Consider the following 24,371-nt stretch of genomic DNA (forward strand, 5'->3'; position numbering starts at 1 on the left):
TGTGTAATAAGTACAATACTTACAGTATAAACACTTTGTAGGGCTCAACATAACATTCCATTTCATGGCAAAGACTACTTCCCCGCTAGGCAACATACCGTAATCTATACACTACAGCACAGGTGTCAAACTCAAGGCCCGAGGGCCAAATCTGGCCCGCCACATTATTTTAAGTGGCCCGCGAAAGCCTATAAATAATATGCGTTAATAAAATGCTTAATCTTTTCTTACTAAATATATTTATTTCCCTTTTGAAAGCCCTCTAGATCACTATGATCTTCTGAAACCAATCTGTTAGCAGTCCCCAAAGTAAACTCAAATCAAGGGAGAGCATCATTCAGTCACTATGCAACAAATAGCTGGAATAAACTTCCTGAAGATGTCAGACTTTCCCCAACTCTGACTACTTTCAAAACTAGACTAAAAACTTTTATGTTCACCTTAGCTTTCAGCTAAATTTTTTAACTTTTAACGTCCGCACTGTTATTATTTTTTATTGTCTGCATTTTAATTTGAATTGTAATTTTTAATTTTGCCTTTATTTTCTTTCATTTCACTTTGTTGTCCCACATGTTGTGCTGTGAAGCACTTTGAGTCTGCCTTGTGTATGAAAAGTGCTAAACAAATAAAGTTGCCTTGCCTTGCCTTGTCTTTGACATTAAAAGCATATACTGCATGCAATTGCATATATTTTAAAATTAAATATTATCAAAATCCAAATATATACTATCGTGTATTGCAAAAATGTTTTTTGTTAAAATAAAGGTAAATACTGTACTTAAATATCTGCTTGACTTATGATTTCAAAACAAATTATCAATCTAATTGTACACTGTAAAATTGACAATAGATTTTACGGTTAAATCCGCCAACTGAGTTTTTTACTGTAAAATCAACATTGGTACTTTTTTTTCTCCATATACAGTAAAACACTAAAACATTAAATAACGAAAAAAAAACAACAACAAGATTTTACGGTAAAAAAAAACCTGGCAGCTTTGTTGCATGAATTTTACCGCTAAAAACAGCGGTATTGTTTCTCCATTCCATTCCATTTATTCCATTTCTTAAATGCTGTAAAAAACACACTGCTTTCACTGTAACATTCTGGTGACTGAGCTGCCAGTTTTTAAAGTAAAATATAAAGATTTTTTTTGCAGCTTATGTAAAAAAATATATTGTTAATGTACAAACCCCGTTTCCATATGAATTGGGAAATTGTGTTAGATGTAAATATAAACGGAATACAATGATTTGCAAATCCTTTTCAACCCATATTCAATTGAATGCACTACAAAAACAAGATATTTGATGTTGAAACTCATAAACTTTATTTTTTTTTTGCAAATAATAATTAACTTACAATTTCATGGCTGCAACGCGTGCCAAAGTAGTTGGGAAAGAGCATGTTCACCACTGTGTTACATGGCCTTTCCTTTTAACAACACTCAGTAAACGTTTGGGAACTGAGGAGACACATTTTTTAAGCTTCTCAGGTGGAATTTTTTCCCATTCTTGCTTGATGTACAGCTTGAGTTGTTCAACAGTCCGGGGGTCTCCGTTGTGGTATTTTAGGTTTCATAATGCACCACACATTTTCAATGGGAGACAGGTCTGGACTACAGGCAGGCCAGTCTAGTACCCGCACTCATTTACTATGAAGCCACATTGATGTAACACGTGGCTTGGCATTGTCTTGCTGAAATAAGCAGGGGCGTCCATGGTAATGTTGCTTGGATGGCAACATATGTTGCTCCAAAACCTATATGTACCTTTCAGCATTAATGGTGCCTTCACAGATGTGTAAGTTACCCATGTTTTGGGCACTAATGCACCCCCATACCATCACAGATGCTGGCTTTTCAACTTTGCACCTATAACAATCCGGATGGTTCTTTTCCTCTTTGGTCCGGAGGACACGACGTCCACAGTTTCCAAAAACAATTTGAAATGTGGACTCGTCAGACCACAGAACACTTTTCCACTTTGTTTCAGTCCATCTTAGATGAGCTCAGGCCCAGCGAAGCCGACGGCGTTTCTGGGTGTTGTTGATAAACGGTTTTCGCCTTGCATAGGAGAGTTTTAACTTGCACTTACAGATGTAGCGACCAACTGTAGTTGCTGACAGTGGATTTCTGAAGTGTTCCTGAGCCCATGTGGTGATATCATTTACACACTGATGTCGCTTGTTGATGCAATACAGCCTGAGGGATCGAAGGTCACGGGCTTAGCTGCTTACGTGCAGTGATTTCTCCAGATTCTCTGAACCCTTTGATGATATTACGGACCGTAGATGGTGAAATCCCTAAATTCCTTGCAATAGCTGGTTGAGAAAGGTTTTTCTTAAACTGTTCAACAATTTGCTCACGCATTTGTTGACAAAGTGGTGACCATCGCCCCATCCTTGTTTGTTAATGACTGAGCATTTCATGGAATCTACTTTTATACCCAATCATGGCACCCACCTGTTCCCAATTAGCCTGCACACCTGTGGGATGTTCCAAATAAGTGTTTGATGAGCATTCCTGAACTTTATCAGTATTTATTGCCACCTTTCCCAACTTCTTTGTCACGTGTTGCTGGCATCAAATTCTAAAGTTAATGATTATTTGCAAAAAAAAAAATGTTTATCAGTTTGAACATTAAATATGTTGTCTTTGTAGCATATTCAACTCCGTTTATATTTACATCTAACACAATTTCCCAACTCATATGGAAACGGGGTATTATATATATATTCCTATATTACTCATTGTTAAACGCGGCCCTCTGAGGGCAACCATAACTGCGATGTGGCCCTCAATGAAAACGAGTTTGACACCTGTGCACTACAGCAATCTTGTAATTGCAACTGCATGCAAAGTCTACTTTATAATACAGTACAATTAGGGCGGGCCATGTAGCCTTTTTTTAATATCTCAATATTTTTAGGCCATGCCATCATGGCCTAAATATCATATCTCGATATTTTGCCTTAGCCTTGAATGAACACTTGATGCAATCACAGCAGTATGATGATTCTATGTGTCTACATTAAAACATTTTTGTTCATACTGCATTAATATATGCTCATTTTAAACTTTCATGCAGAGAGGGAAATCACAACTAAGTCAATTTACCAAAACTGTATTTATTAAACAGTTATTAAGAAGTGGCACAAACATTCATGTAAATTCAAAAACAGAAAGTGCAAGATTGTCAGAGACATTTTAAAACAAGCTATTAGTGCACTTTTGTGCATGATGTCACTAAGATGACATATCATAACAACACTAAATTACAGTGCTTTTGTACAGAACGCCAATACAATAGTTTAAAACATATAAAGTGCACTTTTGTGCATGATTTCACACAAGATATTTCAATAACTGTCAAATAAAAATTAGCTGCATAAAAGGAAATCCAATAGTGTATGTCCTTCACTATGTGGTAGTTTACTGTGGACGTTATCTCCTTCTGTTGTTGACTTTTTCTTCATACGGTGTTGATCTGGAAATTGTTGCTTCAGCATTTTGTTGGTGTGGCACCGGCTGGAGATGTTGACATGCGGGGTTTCAAGACTTCATTCTCTAGCGCAGGGGTCCCCAAACTTTTTGACTCGGGGGCCGCATTGGGTTAAAAAAATTTGGCTGGGGGCCAGGTTGTATGTATATATATGTATATATATATATATATATATATATATATATACATACATATACATATACATATATGTATATATATATATATACATACATTATCTTTATAATCAGTTTTGTCATTTAACATCAATTAACATTGATGTTCATCAACATTTAACATTGTCACGTTATTGATGGGAAAAGTCATTTTTATACAATATGATTTGCCTGAGCGGCTAGGAGACACCAAGAGTAACAAGCGGTAGAAAATGCATTAGAAAGGAAAGATAAAAAATAATAATAATCAAAAAAAAAAAATGTTAAAGAAAAAATTTAAAAATTAAAAAAAATTTTTTTTTAACTTGGGACTTCCTGTTGGCCGGATTTTGGATGCTGGGGGGCCGCATCCGGCACGCGGGCCGTAGTTTGGGGACCTCTGCTCTAGCGGGTGACTTTTCAAATGGTGCTACACATTAGCAGTGGTGCTACTTTTTGTAGCAAAGCTTTTGCTGCATACTTGTAAAACATCTTCCCTCTTGAAGCCAACCACTGCCAGACGATGGACTCCCTGCTCTTTTTCTTGGGAATTAATTATTCCTTCATTTGTTACCACACCGCTAGTATCACAGCTAACTTTACCATGTCGCTTACCTGTCTGCTCCGCGAAGGCGTATGACGTTGCGACAGTATGTGACATATGTAAGAAGGTGCGCTTGTTTTATGTCTCTGTGAGAAGCAGATACAAGAAAGAGTGAGAAAAGCCTGAAGTGTAATGTCCGCAGATAAAAGCAACTGCGTGAGGACGTATACTCGAATATCACGATATAGTCATTTTCTATATCGCACAGAGACAAACCTGCGATATATCGATTATATCCGATATACCGCCCAGCCCTAAGTACAATACTTGCAAATGAGACTCAAAAGTGTAAAAAAATAACAAATTAAAACTGTCAAACTACATTATCTTTCACAAATTGAATTAAAATTTAATTAATAAAAAAGATTTTAATATCGAAAAAACAACATTTTTTAACACATTAACACAAGCAAAAGAACAAACAATTGGTATTGTTGAGTACCAGTATCGATTCAAAAGCACCCATCCCTGTTTACCAATGTACACTTGATTCAGAAAGGTATTAGTTTAAGAATGTGCTTTTTATTTTCTGTAATATGTTTTGAAAACACACTATTTTGGATAGAGCTTTCTTTTGGGTCTCAAATTTGGTGTGAAGTACCCAATGAAGTGGTGGGTTATTGTATTGTTGAACTACATTTGCTGTACTTTAAACTAAAAGGGATTCTGATTCTGGAAATGGAAATTGTTGGAAATACTCATACTTTCTGCATATGATAGAATATACTGGACAAAGGCTTGTTTCTTAAAGTTTAACAATGCAAAACTGATTACACGGGTTAAATACAACTTAAATTCAACACATTCCAAACAACATAAACGTGGGCTCTTTTTTGAAGCATTTTATTTTATAAAAATACATTAATTTCTCTTGGTACCTCCCACCTCCTGCCCCTCCTTGCAGACTGATTATATGCTGCTTTAAAAGGTATAAAACGTGCAGTGCTCCTGATTCACACTAATGGTCCAGCCATGTTACTCTGCAACTTGGCCTCATGCTCAGACACCATGACGTCCACACACAGGTGGGCAGAGCAGGGTTGGGCACTACTACACCTATTCCTGGTAGCGTCTTTCTCTTGGGCCGATCAGCCAATCTGCAAGCGCAGAGGAAATACTGAGAACCCCCAGCTGTTTAAGGACGGAGACATCATGTTGGGGGGCATCTTTTCTCTCCACAGCAGCTGGAATGACCGAAAGGATACCTACGAGCACAAGCCGCCTCCACTGCAGTGCACCAGGTAAACCATAGCAAGAACATTTGATTGTATTCACTTTACATTTTTGCATAAAGCTGCTTGCAACTATCTGCACCCAGTTTGAATTTTAGGGGATTCCAGTTTGCCCAGGCTATGCTCTTTGCCATCGAGGAGATAAACAACAGCACAGACCTGCTGCCCGGTCTCACTCTGGGCTATAAAATCTATGACTCTTGCGGCTCCATTTCTAGAGGGGTGAGGGTTGCACTGGCTATGGCCAATGGGGAATCGGACGGTCCTTTGGACGAGCTCTGCACCAGACCAGCCCAAGTTCAGGCTATTGTGGGTGAGACGTCGTCCTCTCCTTGCATGGCTATAGCTACTGTCATCGGACCCTTTCACATCCCACTGGTGGGTAGGACTGGGTGTAATGTATAGTCAATGATAACTAAATATTGTTAATAATGACGTCCTCTATTCCTGCAGATCAGTCACTTTGCCACCTGTGCTTGCCTCAGCGATAAAGTCAAATACCCGTCTTTCCTCAGAACAATACCTAGTGATTACTACCAAAGTAGAGCCCTGGCACAGCTAGTCAAGCACTTCGGGTGGACCTGGGTTGGAGCTATTAACACCAATGATGATTATGGTAACAACGGAATGGCCACATTTACAGCGACTGCCCGGCAGCTCGGTATCTGCCTGGAGTACTCAGTGTCTTTCTTTAGGACTGATCCACCAGACAAAATACAAAAGATAATAGATGTCATTAAGGGTTCCACTTCCAAAGTGATTGTCGCGTTCCTCTCCCACATGGACTTAGATGTGCTGATACCCCAATTGTCTTATCATAACCTGACCGGCTACCAGTGGGTTGGCACTGAATCTTGGATATTTGATTCCCAAACTGCCGCTATTGATCAGCATCACATCTTGGATGGAGCCATCGGCCTGTCGATTCCCAAAGCACATGTATCGGGCATGAGGGAGTTCATATTGGACGTCAAACCCCTCAATTCATCTGGTGATGACACTTTCAAAAAATTCTGGGAGACATTGTTCAACTGTCAGCTCAAGCAAACAAACTTGTCCTCCAGGAGTCAGAGGAAGTGCAGTGATTTTGAGGACCTGGGCAACATTCACAACAGCTTCACTGATATGTCACTCATGCCAATATTTAATAATGTCTATAAAGCAGTGTACACTGTCGTCCACGCACTTCATGGTATTCTTGGTTGTAACACAACATGTAACACAAAGATGCAGCTAAAGCCATTCACAGTAAGTACATTCCAAAGTGTAAAAAAAAAGGAAATATATAAGCTAACTAACATTTATATGTATCTCTGCTTAGATTTTACACCACATGAAGAATATTCGATTCATAACTAAGGAAGGAGATGAAGTTTACTTCAATGAGAATGGAGACCCAACAGCCAAATATGAAATCATAAACTGGCAGCCCGGAGAAAAGGGGGTCGTCACATTTGTCACAGTCGGTTTGTATGACGCATCTGCAGACAAACAGCTGACTTTGCATACTAAGTCTCTGGTTTGGGCACAGCACACCCACCAGGTAAGCAGGGGTGCAATAGACAAAGTTAAATTGCAATTTATAGGAGAATTCACTCAGTTTTTAAATAATGCAGGTGCCGATGTCAGTTTGTAGTGAGAAGTGTCGCCCGGGGACACGCAAAGTTCTGCAGAAAGGAAGGCATGTCTGCTGCTATGACTGTGTGAGGTGTGCAGAGGGTGAATATAGCAACATAACAGGTAGTCAGAACTTTGAAAAAAATAAATATATATACCGTATTTTCCAGACCATAGGACACACCGGATTATAAAGCGAACTGCCGATGAATGGTCTATTGTTGACCGCTGCTGCCCACTGCTCCCCTCACCTCCTAGGGGGTGATCAAGGGTGATGGGTCAAATGCAGAGAATAATGTTGCCACACCTAGTGTGTGTGTGTGACAATCATTGGTACTTTAACTTAACTTAAATAAATTAGGCGCACCGGATTATAGGGTGCATAAAGGAGTCACATTATTTATTCTTTTTTCTAAATGTAAAACACTTCCTTGTGGTCTACATAACATGTAATGGTAATTCTTTGGTCAAAATGTTGCATAGATTATGTTTTACAGATCATCTTCAAGCCGCTTTCTGACAGTCGCTTCCGAATTTGCCGTTTTGTGGGCAGTCTTATTTACGTGGCTCACCTTCGACAGCGCCTTCTCCCCGTCATCTTTGTTGTAGCGGTGTAGCGTGCAAGGACGGGAGTCGAGGAAGAGTCAAAAGATGGAGCTAACTGTTTTAATGACATTCAGACTTCAATCAATAACGGAGCAGCATCTCCTTATCCGGAAACCACAACACCAGAAATGTGTCTCATGAAAAACCGTTCGACCGGAACTCTTATAACCAAAGTTCGGGTGAATAATGTAAACTCACTACACCGGTATGTTTTAGTGCTTTCATGGTGAGTTTATGAGTAAGAACTTTACACTACTGTATATTAGAAATGGCAACAGTGGAGGATGAATGTCCCATAACAAGAAGATAGAGAAAAAGAAGAAGCTTATCGACTACGGACTACAAAGGTGGACGCGCGCAATTTTTCAGGATTTATGCAAATCCAAAACACATATCAGCAAGTACCAGAAGGTAAGAAAAGTTGCTTTTGCATAATATTGCGAAACAAAAAGCCAGATTATATGTCTTACCTTAGACACACACCATAATAATACTCGTATGTTGAAGCACATCAAACGGTGCAGCCTACACTTATATATTATGTTTGACTGCCATCTACTGGTCACACTTATCATTACACCATGTACCAAATAAAATTGCTTCGAGGTGGGTAAGCTCAACCAAACTTATTCCTTACATTAGGTGCACCGGGTTATAAGGCACACTGTCGAGTTTTGAGGGAAAAAAAGGATTTTAAGTGCGCCTTATAGTCCGGAAAATACGGTGTATGCTTAACCTCTTATCAAATCAAAATGAGTGCATACTTGGAAAACGATATCAGGCTGAAATGCAAAACGTAATCATAAACCGGAGCTACAAAAGATAAGACTTCACACAGATATTAATGAAAATGTAGTCTGAGAAATGTTTTCAATTTCAGATTCTGTCACATGCGCGCGATGTCCCTCTGAGTTCTGGCCAAATGAGAGAAGAAACGCCTGCTTGAAAAAAGAAGCCGAGTTCCTGTCTTACGAGGAGGTCATGGGAGCGTTACTTACCGTGGCATCTTTACTGGGCTCGTGCATGACAGCGGCTGTAGCCTGTGTTTTCTTTAAATACAGGAAAACGCCCATCGTCAGGGCCAACAACTCGGAGCTGAGCTTCCTGTTGCTGTTCTCCTTGACATTGTGCTTCCTGTGCTCTCTGACCTTCATCGGCCCGCCCACCGAGTGGTCCTGCATGCTGCGCCACACAGCTTTCGGCATCACCTTCGTGCTTTGCATCTCTTGCGTTCTGGGGAAGACCATAGTGGTGCTGATGGCCTTCAGGGCCACACTTCCTGACAGTAACGTCATGAAGTGGTTTGGGCCTCTTCAGCAGAGGCTTAGTGTGCTGGCGTTCACTCTTATACAAGTCATCATATGCATCCTCTGGCTAACAATGGCTCCTCCTTTTCCTCTGAAGAATTTAAAGGAGTATAAAGATAAAATCATTTTCGAGTGCGCCGTGGGTTCAGCCGTGGGATTCTGGGCTGTGCTTGGCTACATCGGTCTTTTGGCCGTGTTGTGTTTCATTCTTGCCTTTTTGGCGCGGAAGTTGCCCGATAACTTTAACGAAGCCAAATTGATTACCTTTAGCATGTTGATATTTTCCGCAGTGTGGATCACTTTCATCCCCGCTTATATCAGCTCCCCTGGCAAGTTCAGTGTCACTGTGGAAATATTTGCGATATTGGCCTCCAGCTTTGGATTGCTCATTTGCATATTTGTTCCTAAATGTTACATAATACTAATGCGACCTGAGAAGAACACAAAAAAGAACATGATGAGTAAAGGGAGACTACAATCCTTATGAATACTTTTCACAACTCAACACATTTGTTTAGATTTAGAGACGGTGATCACCTCTTAATTAGTAAAACTTATCAATCATGGCGACCGTTTTATTATTTTTCCCATCATTCACAATCCTTCTCTGAGACAAGAACACATGTCTTTCCCTTTTCTGTGCATTCTAAAATAAATAAAAATAAACTGCTATTTAGACTTAGACTTCCTTTTTATTGTCATTCAAACACATTAGCTCGTTGTAGTGCAGAATAAAAGAGCAATAATGTGCAGGTATAAATAAATAGATTACTGTACAGATGAATATATTGCATTTTTTCGTATTTATCCACGTTTATGAATGTATGTTATATTGTCTTTATATTCCAGCGAGTTAATCCGTTTTGGGGGGGAATTGAGGGAACTATTTTGAACTCTCGTTCAACCCTTTTTCGATTACGCATGCACCTCCTGGTACCCTAGCACCTCCAAAACCCTCAAATTTAAACTCCAAACATCCCAGAATAAGCTAGTCAGATTACTTCTAGACCTCGACTCCAGATCCCACCTCACTCCTACCCACTTCTCCAAAGTGGGCTGGCTCAGGGTGGAGGACAGAGTAAAACAACTTGCACTGAGCCTAGTCTATAAAATTTGCTACACATCCCTGATATCGAAGTACATGTCAAACTACTTCCTTAACGTAAATGACCGCCATAACCACAACACCAGGGGGAGCACCACTAACCACGCTAAACCCAGATTCCGAATTAACAAAGGTCTTAACTCATTTTCTTTCTATGCCACATCAATGTGGAATGGGCTCCCAACAGGTATAAAAGAAAGGGCATCTCTATCCTCCTTCAAAACCGCAATACAAGTACACCTCCAGGCAACTACAACCCTAAACTAACACCCTCCCCGGATTGTTAATAATCAAATGTAGATACTTTTCTTATGCCTTCTGATCTCTCTCTCTCTCTCTCTCTCTCTCTATGTCCACTACTTGCTGTACATATCGTACCAAGTCAGACCTACACTGTTTCAATGTCCATTTCTCTGTTCTCAATAGTTGATGACTGATAAGAACCAAACCTAACCCCCCCCCCCCCCCATCCACACCCCGAATTGTAAATAATGTAAATAATTCAATGTATATACCCTGATGATTATCTTGTGTGATGACTGTATTATGATGATAGTATATATCTGTATCATGAATCAATTTAGTGGACCCCAACTTAAACAAGTTGAAAAACGTATTCGGGTGTTACCATTTAGTGGTCAATTGTACGGAATATGTACTTCACTGTGCAACCTACTAATAAAAGTCTCAATCAATCAATCAATCAATGCGTTCAAAAGTCTGATGGCCTGAAGGAAGAAGCTGTTACAGAACCCAGGAGGTTCTGCTACGGAGGCTGCGGAACCTCTTTCTAGAGTCCAGCAGTGAAAACAGTCCTTGGTGGGGTGGGAGGGGTCACTACAGATTTTCTGAGCCCTGGTCAGGCAGCGGCTTTTTGCGATTTTCTGGATAGGAGGAAGAGGAGTCCTGATGATCTTTTCTGCCGTCCTTGCCACTCTCTGCAGAGACTTCCGGTCTGAGGCACCAAGGTTCAGATACCAATATTTTGGGACCAGTACCAAATTGTTTTTCAGTACTTTGATACTTTTCAAAATAAAGCATATCCCAAAAAATATTTAATTGCTGTCTTTATTTTAACAAAAACTCATTAAACATAGTGTATGTTTCTTATTGCAATTGAAGAACATTTTTGGCAATAATTAACTTAGTGAACATATGGACAACTTTGCTTTGAATAGTAAGTAAGCAAACTGGTTACAAACGCTCCTAATTTCCCTACTGGTGTATGCAGTAACATATTGTGTCATTTCCGATTGTATAGTTTTGTCAAAATTATGAGGGACAAGCAGTAAAAAATTAATAGATGGATGGATTATTAATCTACTTGTTCATTTGCTGTTAATACCGGATTACTTTCCATTTTAATATATTCTATCTACACTTCTGTTAAGATGTAATAAGCACATATTCTTCTGTTGTTTGGATATGTTACATATGTTTTGGGAGATACTACAACTTTGGGTATGGATCCAATACCAAGTAGTTACAGGGTGGTACATTAGTCAGAATTAAAGTTCTCATGTGTCCAGGGACGTATTTCCTGAGTTTATAAACAATATAAAAGGACAAAAGATTTTGTGAAAACAAAAAATATTGATGTAATTATTGTAGAAAACCCAAAACCAGTAAATCGTGAATAAAAACAGAATACAATGATTTGCAAATCCTTTTCAACCTATGTTCAATTGAATAGACTGCAAAGACAATATACTTAATGTTCAAACTGGTAAACTTTTGTTATTTTTTGCAAATATTAGCTCATTTGTGTTGCAAAAAAGACTGAAAAAGTTGAGGAATGCTTATCAAACACTTAATTAACACGTCCCTCAGGTGAACAGGCTAATTGGGAACAGGTGGGTGCCATGATTGGGTATAAAAGCAGCTTCTATGAAATGCTCAGTCATTCACAAACAAGAATGGGGCGAGGGTCACCACTTTGTGAACAAATGCGTGAGCAAATTGTCCAACAGTTTAAGAACAACATTTCTCAACAAGCTATTGCAAGGATTTAAGGGATATCACCATCTACGGTCCGTAATATCATCAAAGGTTCAGAAAATCTGGACGCCCCTGCTTATTTCAGCAAGACAATGCCAAGCCACTTGTTACAACAGTGTGGCTTCGTAGTAAAAGAGTGCAGGTACTAGACTGGCCTGCCTGTAGTCCAGACCTGTCTCCCATTGAAAATGTGTGGCGCATTATGAAGCCTAAAATACCACAACGGAGACCCCGGACTCTTGAACAACTTAAGCTGTACATCAAGCAAGAATGGGTGCATTAAAACCAAAACAAACAGGCTAAAGAACAGCTTCTTCCCCAGGGCCATAACCATCCTGAACGGACTGCCCCATTGTCCCTCATAACTGCCTTCTCTTCGGTGCAATAACCCATTCCACCAACCACCCTGTTTTTGTTTTGTTTTTTCATGTATATATTCATTTCACACCATATTCATTGCACTTCTACATTTTTTTTATTTTATTTTTTTTAATTTTTATATATTTGCACATTGTTTTTCTAGCATGCACACATCGCACTGTATGGAATGGCCTCAATCTCGTTACCTTGCGTAATGACAATAAAGCTGATTCTGATTCTGAAAGAATTCCAACTGAAAAGCTTCAAAAATTGGTCTCCTCAATTCCCAAACGTTTACTGAGTGTTGTTAAAAGGAAAGGCCATATAACACAGTGGTAAAAATGCCCCTGTGCCAACTTTTTTTCAATGTGTTGCTGCCATTAAATTCTAAGCTAATGATTATTTGCAAAAAAAAAACACAGTTCGAACCTTAAATATATGGTCTTTGCAGTCTATTCAATTGAATATAAATTGAAAAGGATTACCAAATCATTGTATTCTGTTTTTATTTACGATTTACACAATGTGCCAACTTCACTGGTTTTGGGCTTTGTAACTAAAACCAATATTTAAAACCAACACACCCTCTCCCAGGTTTAACATCAGCTGCCTCACAAACTTTCACTGCCTTCAGGTGTAATGTCCATTCCCAATACTGTTGTCAATTTAGGAGAAGTTAATCTGACGCAGAATTATGTTAACGCAATACATTGAAGAAATGCAACTGAATGAGACTGCACATGAAGAATAACTTTTTAAATCTAATTGCATATTTTGAAGAATACATAGAAGAAGAATAACTATGCAGTACATTACTTGTGATTATATTATCATTTCCATTCTTTTTATTTGCTCTGGAATAAAAAACACATTTCCACAAAACAACACATCTTCACTTGTTTGGTTTCTTCTAATCTCCTGAGGTATGAGATGAACCATGACAACTTCTCCCTCCTTAGTGTATAAAGCCGTGTTATGTGTCGTGTGGCTGGCTGGCTGGCCTGGTCTGCAGAGCTGCACCATGTCGCCGTTGAGCCTCTTGGTTTTGGTCTTGCTGGCAGCGAAGAGGGGGGAGTGTGTGTGCAGAATGCAAGGGTCGCCACACCTGCCCGAGCTGGAGCAGCATGGGGATCTTGTGATTGGAGGAATTTTTTCGTTCCGCACGGGGCAGGATTATGCAGTTAACACATTTCAGGTCCTTCCAGAGGTGCGAAGGTGTAAAAAGTATGTACTGCTTTGCATGCTAGTTATCCGTTTGTTGTATTATTTGAATCTGACATATGAGTGCATTTCTTTTGCCACTCCAGCTTCAACTTTAGGGAATTTAAATTCTCTCAGGCGATGATATTCGCTATCAATGAGATCAATAAGAACCCAGACATGCTACCTGACATCAAACTGGGTTACAAGATATACGACGATTGTGGGACTATGGATATTCTGAGAGCGGCACTGGCACTGGTGAGTGGACTCGAGAGAGAAATCCGCAATGAAAACTGTACCAAAGTAGAGACGGTACAAGCTATCCTGGGTCATTCAGGTTCCAGACCAACCATTGCATTTGCACCAATACTCGGACGCTTCAATGTTCCGGTGGTATGAATACACGCTTTTATTGACTTTAATATTGTAAACAATGTAATATTTGGTACAGAGTTTGTCTGTTTCATTACAGGTTAGCCATTTTGCCACATGTGCCTGTCTCAGCAACAGAAAAGAGTACCCAACCTTTTTCAGAACCATTCCCAGTGACTACTACCAGAGTCGAGCTTTAGCAAAGCTGGTCAAGCACCTGGGTTGGATGTGGATTGGAGCCATAGCTGTGGACAATGAGTATGGCCTCAATGGCATTGCTGCATTCATACAGGCTGCACAAGAATATGGAGTGTGCATTGAGTATTCAGATGCCTTCTCATCCTCTGGTCCACCTAATGATCTGCAGAGGGTAACAGACACAATTCAAAGTGCTACTTCCAAAGTGATTATGGCCTTTGTGAGTCATAGAGAAATCAAATTGCTGGCAAAGGAGCTGTTCAGACGTAACGTTACAGGTCTGCAGTGGGTCGGCAGTGATGCCTGGATCACCGATCACTCTCTGCCTGAAAGCGAGGGCCACGGCGTCCTTGCGGGCTCACTGGGCTTCACTGTCAGCAGAGCTGAGATCCCCGGGCTGGAGGAGCACCTGAGAGGGCTCCACCCCTCGCAGTTCCCGCACAGCCGGTTCGTGCAAGACTTTTGGGAGGAGACGTTTGACTGCTCGCTAACTGCAATCGCAAACGGCCAACGGAAGCCCTGCAGCGGCCACGAGAGCCTGCAAGACGTCCAGTCACAATACACCAGCGTGTCCAAGCTGAGGTTCACCAACAATGTCTACAAGTCCGTCTACTCGGTGGCCCACGCCCTAAACGACCTATTCAGGTGTGAAGAAGGAAAAGGGCCCTTTTCCAATGGGAGTTGTGCTGATACTGCACACATTAAGCCATGGCAGGTAAACAATTACTATTCATTTTACCCTCATAGAATATTAGCTGCTTTGAAATGATGGCAAAATAATATGTTTTTGTTGAAAACGTTAGCCCCTTATGTGTTTTGTGTTGTAGCAAAACTCATCATTTATGTTTTTGTATATTCCTGTGGGATTTTGCACAAAGCACATGCAGGTGCAGTGACAGCGCCTAACATTTTGTGCAATTTCTGCTAAATTGTTTGCATGTTGCACCATCTCTCTAGGTCCTGCAGTATCTCGGCAAGGTCAACTTCACCACTCAAGGAGGGGAAAGAGTTTATTTTGACAGCAACGGTGACTCACCGGCAAAATACGAGCTGGTCAACTTACAAATGAAAAGTGGAGGAATGATGGAGGGAGTGACAGTGGGCATTTATGACGCTTCTCTGGCAGAGAGCCATCAGTTTATCATGAGCAACATTCCAGTGGTCTGGGGAAACGGACACTCCAAGGTGGTGGTTGAGTTTTATTAGTCATTGTCTAGGTCAGACCTGGGCAAATTAAGCAGCATGCGGCCCGTTAAGCTTTTCAATCTGGCCCACCGGACATTCCCAAACATTTTTTTCCGGAAACTATAGCTGCCATTATGATGTGCAGTGATGTTTTCAAATGACCGTAAGTCTTGGACTGTACAAAGTATTTCAATGGTTGGAATCTGCACTTTTGCATTACATACTAGTTACTATGGTAATCTAAGTCACAGCAGCTCAGACAAGGCACCAAGCAGTGTGGATGGGGAGCGTTTCCACAGAGTGTTTCCAGAGCGGCCAGCCTGAAATGCGGGTGTCAGAGACACACGCGGAAGGAGATTTTTACAACAAAGTTCTAAATCTTAGTGATATATCAGATGTATCAGATTGTAGGCGGGGGTTGTTTTTACCCTTCGCGTTCATATTTTGCTGTGTTTGTTGCATTTTTGTTTATTGTAAAATATGTCGATGTTTATATTTATATTTATATTTATAATATTCAGTGTTTTATCATTCATAGTTAATATTGTAAATCCCACTTCCTTTATTTTCATGTACATTCTGGGTGTCTCGTTCAGTTAATTTTTTTTAAATTCTATTCTGTTTATTAGGGCGGTCTGTCATAAAATGTTTAGCTATATTTGTCAGATATACCAACCCCCAGACAAATTTTTTTCTCTAAATTTGGCCCCCCGAGTCAAAATAATTGCCCAGGCCTGGTCTAGGTAGTTTAATGCTTGGTTCACACTGGGTTTGTGTGACAGGTGCCCGTGTCAGTGTGCAGTGAGAGTTGTCTTCCAGGAACCCGCCAAGTCCTTCAAAAAGGGCGTCCGGTGTGTTGCTACGACTGCATTATTTGCCCCGCAGGAGAGATCAGTAATGTAACAGGTAAACAAGTCACTATTCCATTGTAAGAACAACCTTCAACTCAATGTAAATACACACTGTACGGTTGGCCATTTTGCAGATTCTCTACATTGCATGAAATGTCCATCTGACTTCTGGTCCAACAAACACAGAGACGCCTGCATCCCAAAGAAAATAGAGTTCTTGACCTATGAAGAAATACTGGGAACTCTTTTAGCCTTGTTCTCTTTGCTAGGAGTGTTCCTGACCATGATAGCGACGTTAGTCTTCTACTGCCACAAAGAAACGCCGCTCGTACGAGCAAACAACTCCGAGCTGAGCTTCCTGCTGCTCTTCTCCTTGACCCTGTGCTTTCTGTGCTCTCTGACCTTCCTCGGCCGACCCACCGAGTGGTCCTGCATGCTGCGCCACACAGCCTTCGGCATCACCTTCGTGCTGTGCATCTCATGTGTTCTAGGGAAAACGATACTGGTCTTGTTGGCCTTTAAAGCCTCACTTCCAGGCAGTAATCTAATGAAGTGGTTTGGACCCACACAGCAGAGACTCTGTGTTGCGGCATTCACTCTGGTACAAGTGGTCATATGCATACTTTGGTTAACCATCAGCCCTCCTTTGCCATTCAAGAACATGTTACTTTACAGAGACAGAATCATCTTAGAGTGCCACCTCGGCTCTGCTTTGGGCTTCTGGGCTGTTCTGGGCTACATAGGAGTCCTGGCCATGTTATGTTTCCTAATTGCTTTTTTAGCTCGAAAACTACCAGATAATTTCAATGAAGCGAAATTAATCACTTTCAGTATGTTGATATTCTGTGTCGTCTGGATCGCCTTCATCCCGGCTTATGTGAGCTCTCCTGGCAAGTTCACTGTCGCTGTGGAGATATTTGCCATCCTGGCCTCTAGTTACGGACTGCTTGTTTGCATTTTTATGCCAAAATGCTTTATAATACTGTTTAAACCTGAGAAAAACACTAAGAAGCACATCATGGGAAAGTCAAATAATTAAAGATGTTTGTAAACATAGATACACTATATTGCCAAAAGTATTTGGTCACCCATCCAAATGATCAGAATCAGGTGTCCTAATCACTTGGCCCGGGATGGCACTTCAAGTTCATATATGAGTCAAGGCAGGTGGCCAAATACTTTTGGCAATATAGTGTATTATTTTCGTGTTAAAACATAGGCATGCTTTTTATTTCAAATAAAGAACATGTCAATTCTACTGTTGTGTCACTTTATTGAAATGATAATAAGAGCAACATAAACTATTTATTTCTGCTTATTTAAAACACAATGCACAACTCATGTACTAATAATGATTATTAGAGATGTCCGATAATATCGGCATGCCGATAAAAGCTTTAAAATGTAATATCAGAAATTATCGGTATCGGTTTCAAAAAGTAAAATTAATGACTTTTTAAAACACTGCAGTACAGAGCAGTTGTGTCTCCTAGTCAGCAGCCCCTCCCCTCTCCCACACACAACACAGGAGTTGCAGCACGACTGCAGCATGAAAGGTTTACTGGCGAAGCTTGATGACCTCATCAAACCGCCGTGAGCAAAGCATAACAACAACAAGAATGTGTTGTTGCCGGTGCTGTAGCCGTGGCTAACAAGCCAGCGAGCTTGGTGACTGACTAACGACACCATGTCTATGGTTTGGGATTATTTTAAAGTGTGTCCGACGGATAAAAAACTGGCAATTTGCAATGGCTGCAAAAAGTTGGTTATGCGAGGAGGAACCAGAAGTCTTCCTTTAATACGAGTAATTTGATCTCCTACCTCTTCAAGAATAGATACACCATGAATACAAGCGGAAGATGGATGGAAAGCAAACACCGAAAAAAAGTAGTACCACACAGTTGTCGCTTAAAGACTCCGCTGAGAAAAAACAAAAATACAACAAAAAACACCCCAGGGCGAAAGCCCAAGTTGTGGCCTGTCTCAACGCAGCATTTCAGAAGCTCTGGCTGACCGGTAGGTCACTTCAAGCACTCACCACTCGCTTGCAGCACATTTGTGTTACTCATACAAATACGTTAGAGCAGGGCAGATTGAGCTCAGTTTATAATTTTCTGTTATACAGTATGCCAGGTAGTCTTGCACTAAAGGAGGACTATGTTATTGTTTACTTTATTACTCAAGTATACTCTGGACTGAAGCTGTGTGCCTTCATTGTTTTTGTAGCTGTTGTTTTGAGGCATGTTTAAAATAAATAAAAAATAATGCACTTTGTGAAAGTCAAAGTGTAGTATTCTTTCTTTCTTTCTTTAGTTTATTTCGAACATGAACACACTTACATCATAATACATCACACAATTTCATATCATTTCATTTTACATCATGCCCGAAAAGGAGTAGGAAGAAGCAAAGCTTATTTAATCCTACCCCTTTCCCACTTCAAGCGTTTACAAATATATAGAATCATTTACTGACCTTTTTATATAATAAAATAACATCTATGAATTAGTATACAACAGTTTTGTAATATGTAATTAATTAATTAATTCAGTCATTATTAACATACTGAGATGAAGAATATCTTATTTTCAATAAGGTTGAAAGTATTTCTCATAATTCTTCTTTTTTGTACTCTGTAAGCACTATTATTTTGAACAACCTCTTAAACTGGATCATATCAGTACAATTTTTAACTTCTTTACTTAATCCATTCCATAATTTAATTCCACATACTGATATGCTAAAAGTTTTAAGCGTTGTACGTGCATATAAATGTTTTAAATTATTTTTTCCTCTAAGGTTATATTTCTCCTCTTTAGTTGAGAAGAATTGTTGTACATTCTTTGGTAGCAGGTTATAGTTTGCTTTGTACATCATTTTAGCTGTTTGCAATTTTACCAAATCACCAAACTTTAATATTTCCCATAGTTGTAGTGGGTTCAGGATTATCTCAGGGAGAGCATGTCCCAAATTCAAAGATGCTGTTTTGAGGCATGTTAAAAAAAAAAAAAGCACTTTGTGCACTTCAATAATAAATATGGCAGTGCCATGTTGGCACTTTTTTCCATAACTTGAGTTGAAGTTGTTCTCTTATTTTGGAAAACCTTGTTACATTGTTTAATGCATCCAGCTGGGCATCACAACAAAATTAGGCATAATAATAATTTGTTGATTCCACAACTGTATATATCGGTATCGGTTGATATCGGAATCGGTAATTACGAGTTGGACAATATCGGAATATCGGATAGCGGCAAAAAAGCCATTATCGGACATCTCTAATGATTATTATTAAAATATAGATATTACAGTGCAGGCCTCAATAGGGAACAGTTAGGCCATTTTTTTGTCCTACAGAAGCAACACTATATTGCCAAAAGTATTTGGCCAACCATCCAAATGATCAGAAACAGGTGTCCTAATCACTTGGCCCGGCCACAGGTGTATAGAATCAAGCACTTAGGCATGGAGACTGTTTCTACACACATTTGTGAAAGAATGGACCGCTCTCAGGAGCTCAGTGATTTCCAGCGTGGAACTGTCATAGGATGCCACCTGTGCAACAAATCCAGTCGTGAAATTTCCTCGCTCCTAAATATTCCAAAGTCAACTGTCGGCTTTATTATAAGAAAATGGAAGAGTTTGGGAACAACAGCAACTCAGCCGCAAAGTATTAGGCCACGTAAACTGACAAAGAGGGGTCAGCAGACGCAGTGGAGACGCATTCTCTGGAGTGATGAATCACGCTTTTCCATCAGGCAATATGATGGACCAGTCTGGGTTTGGAGGTTGCCAGGAAAACGGTACATTTCGGACTGCGTTGTGCAGAGTGTGATATTTGGTGGAGGAGGAATGATGGTGTGGGGTTGTTTTTCAGGAGTTGGGCTTGGCCCCTTAGTTCCAGTGAAAGGAACTTTGAATGCTCTAATATACCAAAACATTTTGGACAATTCCATGCTCCCAACCTTGTGGGAACAGTTTGGAGTGGGCCCCTTCCTCTTCCAACATGACTGTGCACCAGTGCACAAAGCAAGGTCCATAAAGACATGGATGACAGAGTCTGGTGTGGATGAACTTGACTGGCCTGCACAGAGTCCTGACCCGAACCCGATAGAACACCTTTGGGATGAATTACAACAGAAACTGAGAGCCAGGCCTTCTCGACCAACATCAGTGTGTGACCTCACCAAGGCGCTTTTAGAAGAATGGTCGAAATTTCCTATAAACACACTCCGCAACCTTGTGGACAGCCTTCCCAGAAGAGTTGAAGCTGTAATAGCTGAAAAAGGTGGACCGACATCATTTTGAACCTTATGGGTTAGGAATGGGATGGCACTTCAAGTTCATATGTGAGTCAAAGCTGGTGGCCAAATACTTTTGGCAATACAGTGTACTTTCTCGGTAAAAGTCAGAAGAAATGAATTAATTAATTTGAAAATGAAATAGAAAAAACAATCCACTGTGTTGTATAACTGAAAAAGGTATGTTAGCCCTTTCAATATGGCAAAGGCCTGCAAAGCCACCCAGAGAATCTACTGACTGCTCTCTCTCTTACGTGTAACTATGCAATGATGCGATATCATGCACGAAAACAACACAGAGGAAGAGGAAGACCAGTGGGAGCTAAATACATCCTCATATGTTGTATTCGGAAACTTCTTACCCTGCGGTGCCGGCCTACTGGGAGAGTGCGCCGAGTAGGAGGCAAGAGATGAAACAGTGTTGCTTCATCCTCTTACACAACAACATGTACAACAGGTGGCATGATGCCTCGGGCAAAAAACACTTGATTCATTAACACCCTTGTCAACACATACTCATGTGTTTTATTGCAATTAGGAGCTTGTTCGGATCACTCTAACATCCTGGTTTTCACAGTTTAGACTAAAAGGCTTGCTACCATACTTTTTGATTATTTTCAAAAAAAAAAGGGGACCACAAAAAATGGCATTATTGGCTTTATTTCAACAAAATAATCTTAGAGTACAGTAAACATATGTTTCTTATTGCAATCTAAGAACAATTTTGTCCTTAAATAAAATAGTGAACATCCAAGACAACTTGTCTTTTAGTAGTAAGTAAACAAACAAAGACTCCTAATTTGTCTGCTGTCCTTGCAGTAACACATTGTGTCATTTATCATTCTATCATTTTGTCAACATTATAAAGGACAAGCTGTAAAAATGGATTATTGATCCACTTGTTAATTTACTGTTAATATCCGCTTACTTTCTCTTTTAACATGTTCTATCTACACTTCTGTTAAAATGTAATAATCACTTATTCTTCTGTTGTTTGGATACTTTACATTAGTTTTGGATGATACCACAAATTTAGGTATTGACCAAGTAGTTACAGGATCATATAATGGTCATATTCAAAGTCCTCATGTGTCCAGGGACATATTTCCTGAGTTTATTAACATAATATGAATTTTAAAAAAAGGAAAAAAGATTTTGTGACGTTAAAAAACATAGATGTAATCATAGTAGTATCGACTAGATACGCTCCTGTACTTGGTATCATTACAGTAGATGTCAGGTGTTGAGCCACCCATGGCATTTGTTTTAGGAACGCTAGCTTTTGTTAGCGGTGACGCCGGTGAGCTATTGTATCCTCCTACGGTGTGTAGTGAAGCATGTTAAGCTATTTCTCGTTCATTTGTCGCCACGGAGGCGAGGATCAGTGATTTAGAAGTAGCTAAAACAATGCCCACTGCGAATGGATGTTTGCAGCTAGCTAGCTAGCCATGTTTTGACGCACCTCTTCCTGAGGGCGTTTCAGTGTTATAACTTCACCTTTATCATCAGTTTTTAGGCCAAAATGTGTCCATTCACCCTTTTCTGTCTACACACCTTGTCTGCCTGTAAGTACTTGTGTGCTGCCAAACATGCTCCTCTGCTCGTAAACCAGTCATGACGTGATGGCGCGCCGTCATGCCCGTTAAAAGAAAAAATAAATAAATTGGAAACCGGTACTTTTCAAACAGAGTATAGTACCGTTTTTGATTTATTAGTACCGCGATACCATACTAGTACCGGTATACCGTACAACCCTACTCTTTACCAGTTTTGCTATTCAGTATATATTCTATCTATTTTCTTCACGTAAATAGTCCAGGTTGGACTATTGCACCTATAACTGGTATCTAAAAACTTGCATGATATGTGCCATACTTTGCTTATAGTTATCACATTATGCTTGTCGTCTGTTAATTAGTCACATAAAATGCATACAAACTTCTTATTGGCAGCAGCAGATTAGAGTAAAAAGACTTGACTCGGGGACTGGATGGTGGCCAATTATGGAAATGGAGCCTGGTTGCTGAAGAGATGCTATTCCACTCCAGAATCCAGTTGGACTTAACCATTACATTTCCCTGAAGACATTTTCAACAATCACATGCTTCATAAATTGTCTTCTGGATAAAGGAACATACTCTACAGGTTCAGTAATTGTATATAGATACCGACCAAATTTCATCCGTTCTACAGGGTACAGTATACTATTCTGATGCCTTTGTTACACGTTACACTTATTTGAAAAAAACTGAATACTGTATGTCACTGAGCCTTATGTTTTATTACTGGTTGTGGCAACCTTGTCCACCATTGCACTTTGTATGCAACGGAAAACTGTCCATATTTATCTGCCCGCAGATTTACTCGATTTATGCTTTTTATATCTAAATCCGTTCTTGGGCTGGTTGACATCTATTTATGTTCTTATATGTTTAGAGATTACAGTCGCTACAGTTTGCGGTCACAGGACATCCTTGGCGTGTTGGTTCCTAGAGCCAACACAAGTCTTGGGGAAAAAAAAATATTTTGGATTTGCTGTTCCATGGTCATGGAATGGATTAAAAAAAGGCTCTGAGGCTATTAGAACTGATCACTTTGGTGGATTTTCAATCAATTTTAAAGGATCGAGAAGCCGGTTCTATTGGGCACTGTACTTGTTTTTAAATAGTTTTTACTGAAACATTTACTTTTTCACCTATTGCGTGTTTTTATGTTAATGTTGTAAGTAATGTGCACTTTTAACTACAGTGTCACTGCTTCTTTATTTTTTTAAATTGTTGTTATATGTGCAGCGACAGTGCGGCGAAGACACAACAAACTCCCTTATTGTCTCTCATAGACACACACTTGTTGTTGACTTTGGACTAGCGACTGCACGACACGGGCTTACACACACACATGCATCCCCAAAAAATATACGTCACACACACATACCCCTCCCCCAAACAAAACGCCATCGACGCGAATTCCCTTAGGGGTGATGGACGGCTGGGCAGCGCCTGAAGAGCTGCAGCCTTCTACCGTGGCTCTCACTTCCTGCCCTCTGTTGCAAGTCTCGAGATGTATGTTGTAATATGTATATGTGCTTTGCTATGGAGGTTTTTTCCCACTCCAGACTGGGCCCCCTTAGGAGCCCAGTCTAGATTGTATTTTTTTACTCATCCTTCCCCAGCGTTGACCTTTTTCCCATCTTTTATGCGGTGCCTTGTGGCGACCCATCAGCGTTCCTGTTCTGTCACCCTGTGCACTGTTGTTTGTCAAATCATGAACGAGTTTGTGCTGAAAACAAAGATTTGTTGTACTTGTGCAATGATGATAAAGACCTACCTACCTATATGTATTTATGAAACCTGTTTTTTTCTGGCCAGGTCACTCTTGCAAAAGAGATTTTAATCTCAATAAGTTTTTACCTGATTAAATAAAGGAAAATAAATGAATGAAGGGGAAATCAGGTTTACTTGACACAGAGTCACCGCCATAGACCAGGAGTCCTGCCTCTTTCTCGAGCTATCTCTGCACCTGCCTCCTTGACTACCTCAAACTACCAAACTAACTCCAAAATATAGAGCCAAACATTTCCCAAATTACTTCTGCGTGTCAGGTGATACGTTTCTTTCCCAAATTTGATGATTACTTGTCATCCAAAAGCTGTGTGAAAAACACTGTGCTACAAGTACTACTGCCAATACTTGGTAGTTGAGTACACGACCACCGATCTTCATTGGTAGGTTAGTGATAACTTGACAGCTTCTAATACTATAGTTGGAGCACCAGTG

The 24,371-nt window shown here is 40.0% G+C and overlaps 3 protein-coding genes across 5 annotated transcripts in view; 2 read left to right on the forward strand and 1 right to left on the reverse strand.

Annotated features, from left to right (window-relative positions):
* The window catches only part of LOC133614829 (extracellular calcium-sensing receptor-like), a 145,118-nt gene that overhangs the window by 67,781 nt on the left and 52,966 nt on the right, over positions 1-24,371 (reverse strand). The window lies entirely within an intron of this gene.
* On the forward strand, positions 5,311-9,509 carry LOC140679514 (extracellular calcium-sensing receptor-like). Its single transcript, XM_072915024.1, has 6 exons — positions 5,311-5,501; positions 5,579-5,870; positions 5,946-6,740; positions 6,814-7,035; positions 7,109-7,232; positions 8,596-9,509. The coding sequence occupies exons 1-6, from the start codon at positions 5,413-5,415 to the stop codon at positions 9,507-9,509; spliced, it is 2,436 nt and encodes an 811-aa protein (XP_072771125.1). The 5' UTR covers positions 5,311-5,412.
* On the forward strand, positions 13,573-17,333 carry LOC133614830 (extracellular calcium-sensing receptor-like). The gene is made up of 6 exons (XM_072915023.1): positions 13,573-13,709; positions 13,793-14,081; positions 14,161-14,973; positions 15,216-15,443; positions 16,226-16,349; positions 16,429-17,333. The coding sequence occupies exons 1-6, from the start codon at positions 13,573-13,575 to the stop codon at positions 17,331-17,333; spliced, it is 2,496 nt and encodes an 831-aa protein (XP_072771124.1).

The sequence above is a fragment of the Nerophis lumbriciformis genome, linkage group LG17, assembly GCF_033978685.3.
Source record: "Nerophis lumbriciformis linkage group LG17, RoL_Nlum_v2.1, whole genome shotgun sequence".
NCBI lineage: Eukaryota > Metazoa > Chordata > Actinopteri > Syngnathiformes > Syngnathidae > Nerophis > Nerophis lumbriciformis.

Bases quoted from the DNA above. Each gene is read 5' to 3' on its own strand.
- LOC140679514 (XM_072915024.1), top strand. From the start codon at position 5,413: ATGTTGGGGGGCATCTTTTCTCTCCACAGCAGCTGGAATGACCGAAAG. The intron at 5,502-5,578 runs GTAAACCATAGC...ATCTGCACCCAG, and splicing joins CCTCCACTGCAGTGCACCAG to TTTGAATTTTAGGGGATTCC. The intron at 6,741-6,813 runs GTAAGTACATTC...ATCTCTGCTTAG, and splicing joins TGCAGCTAAAGCCATTCACA to ATTTTACACCACATGAAGAA.
- LOC133614830 (XM_072915023.1), top strand. From the start codon at position 13,573: ATGCAAGGGTCGCCACACCTGCCCGAGCTGGAGCAGCATGGGGATCTT. The intron at 14,082-14,160 runs GTATGAATACAC...GTTTCATTACAG, and splicing joins GACGCTTCAATGTTCCGGTG to GTTAGCCATTTTGCCACATG. The intron at 16,350-16,428 runs GTAAACAAGTCA...GCCATTTTGCAG, and splicing joins AGAGATCAGTAATGTAACAG to ATTCTCTACATTGCATGAAA.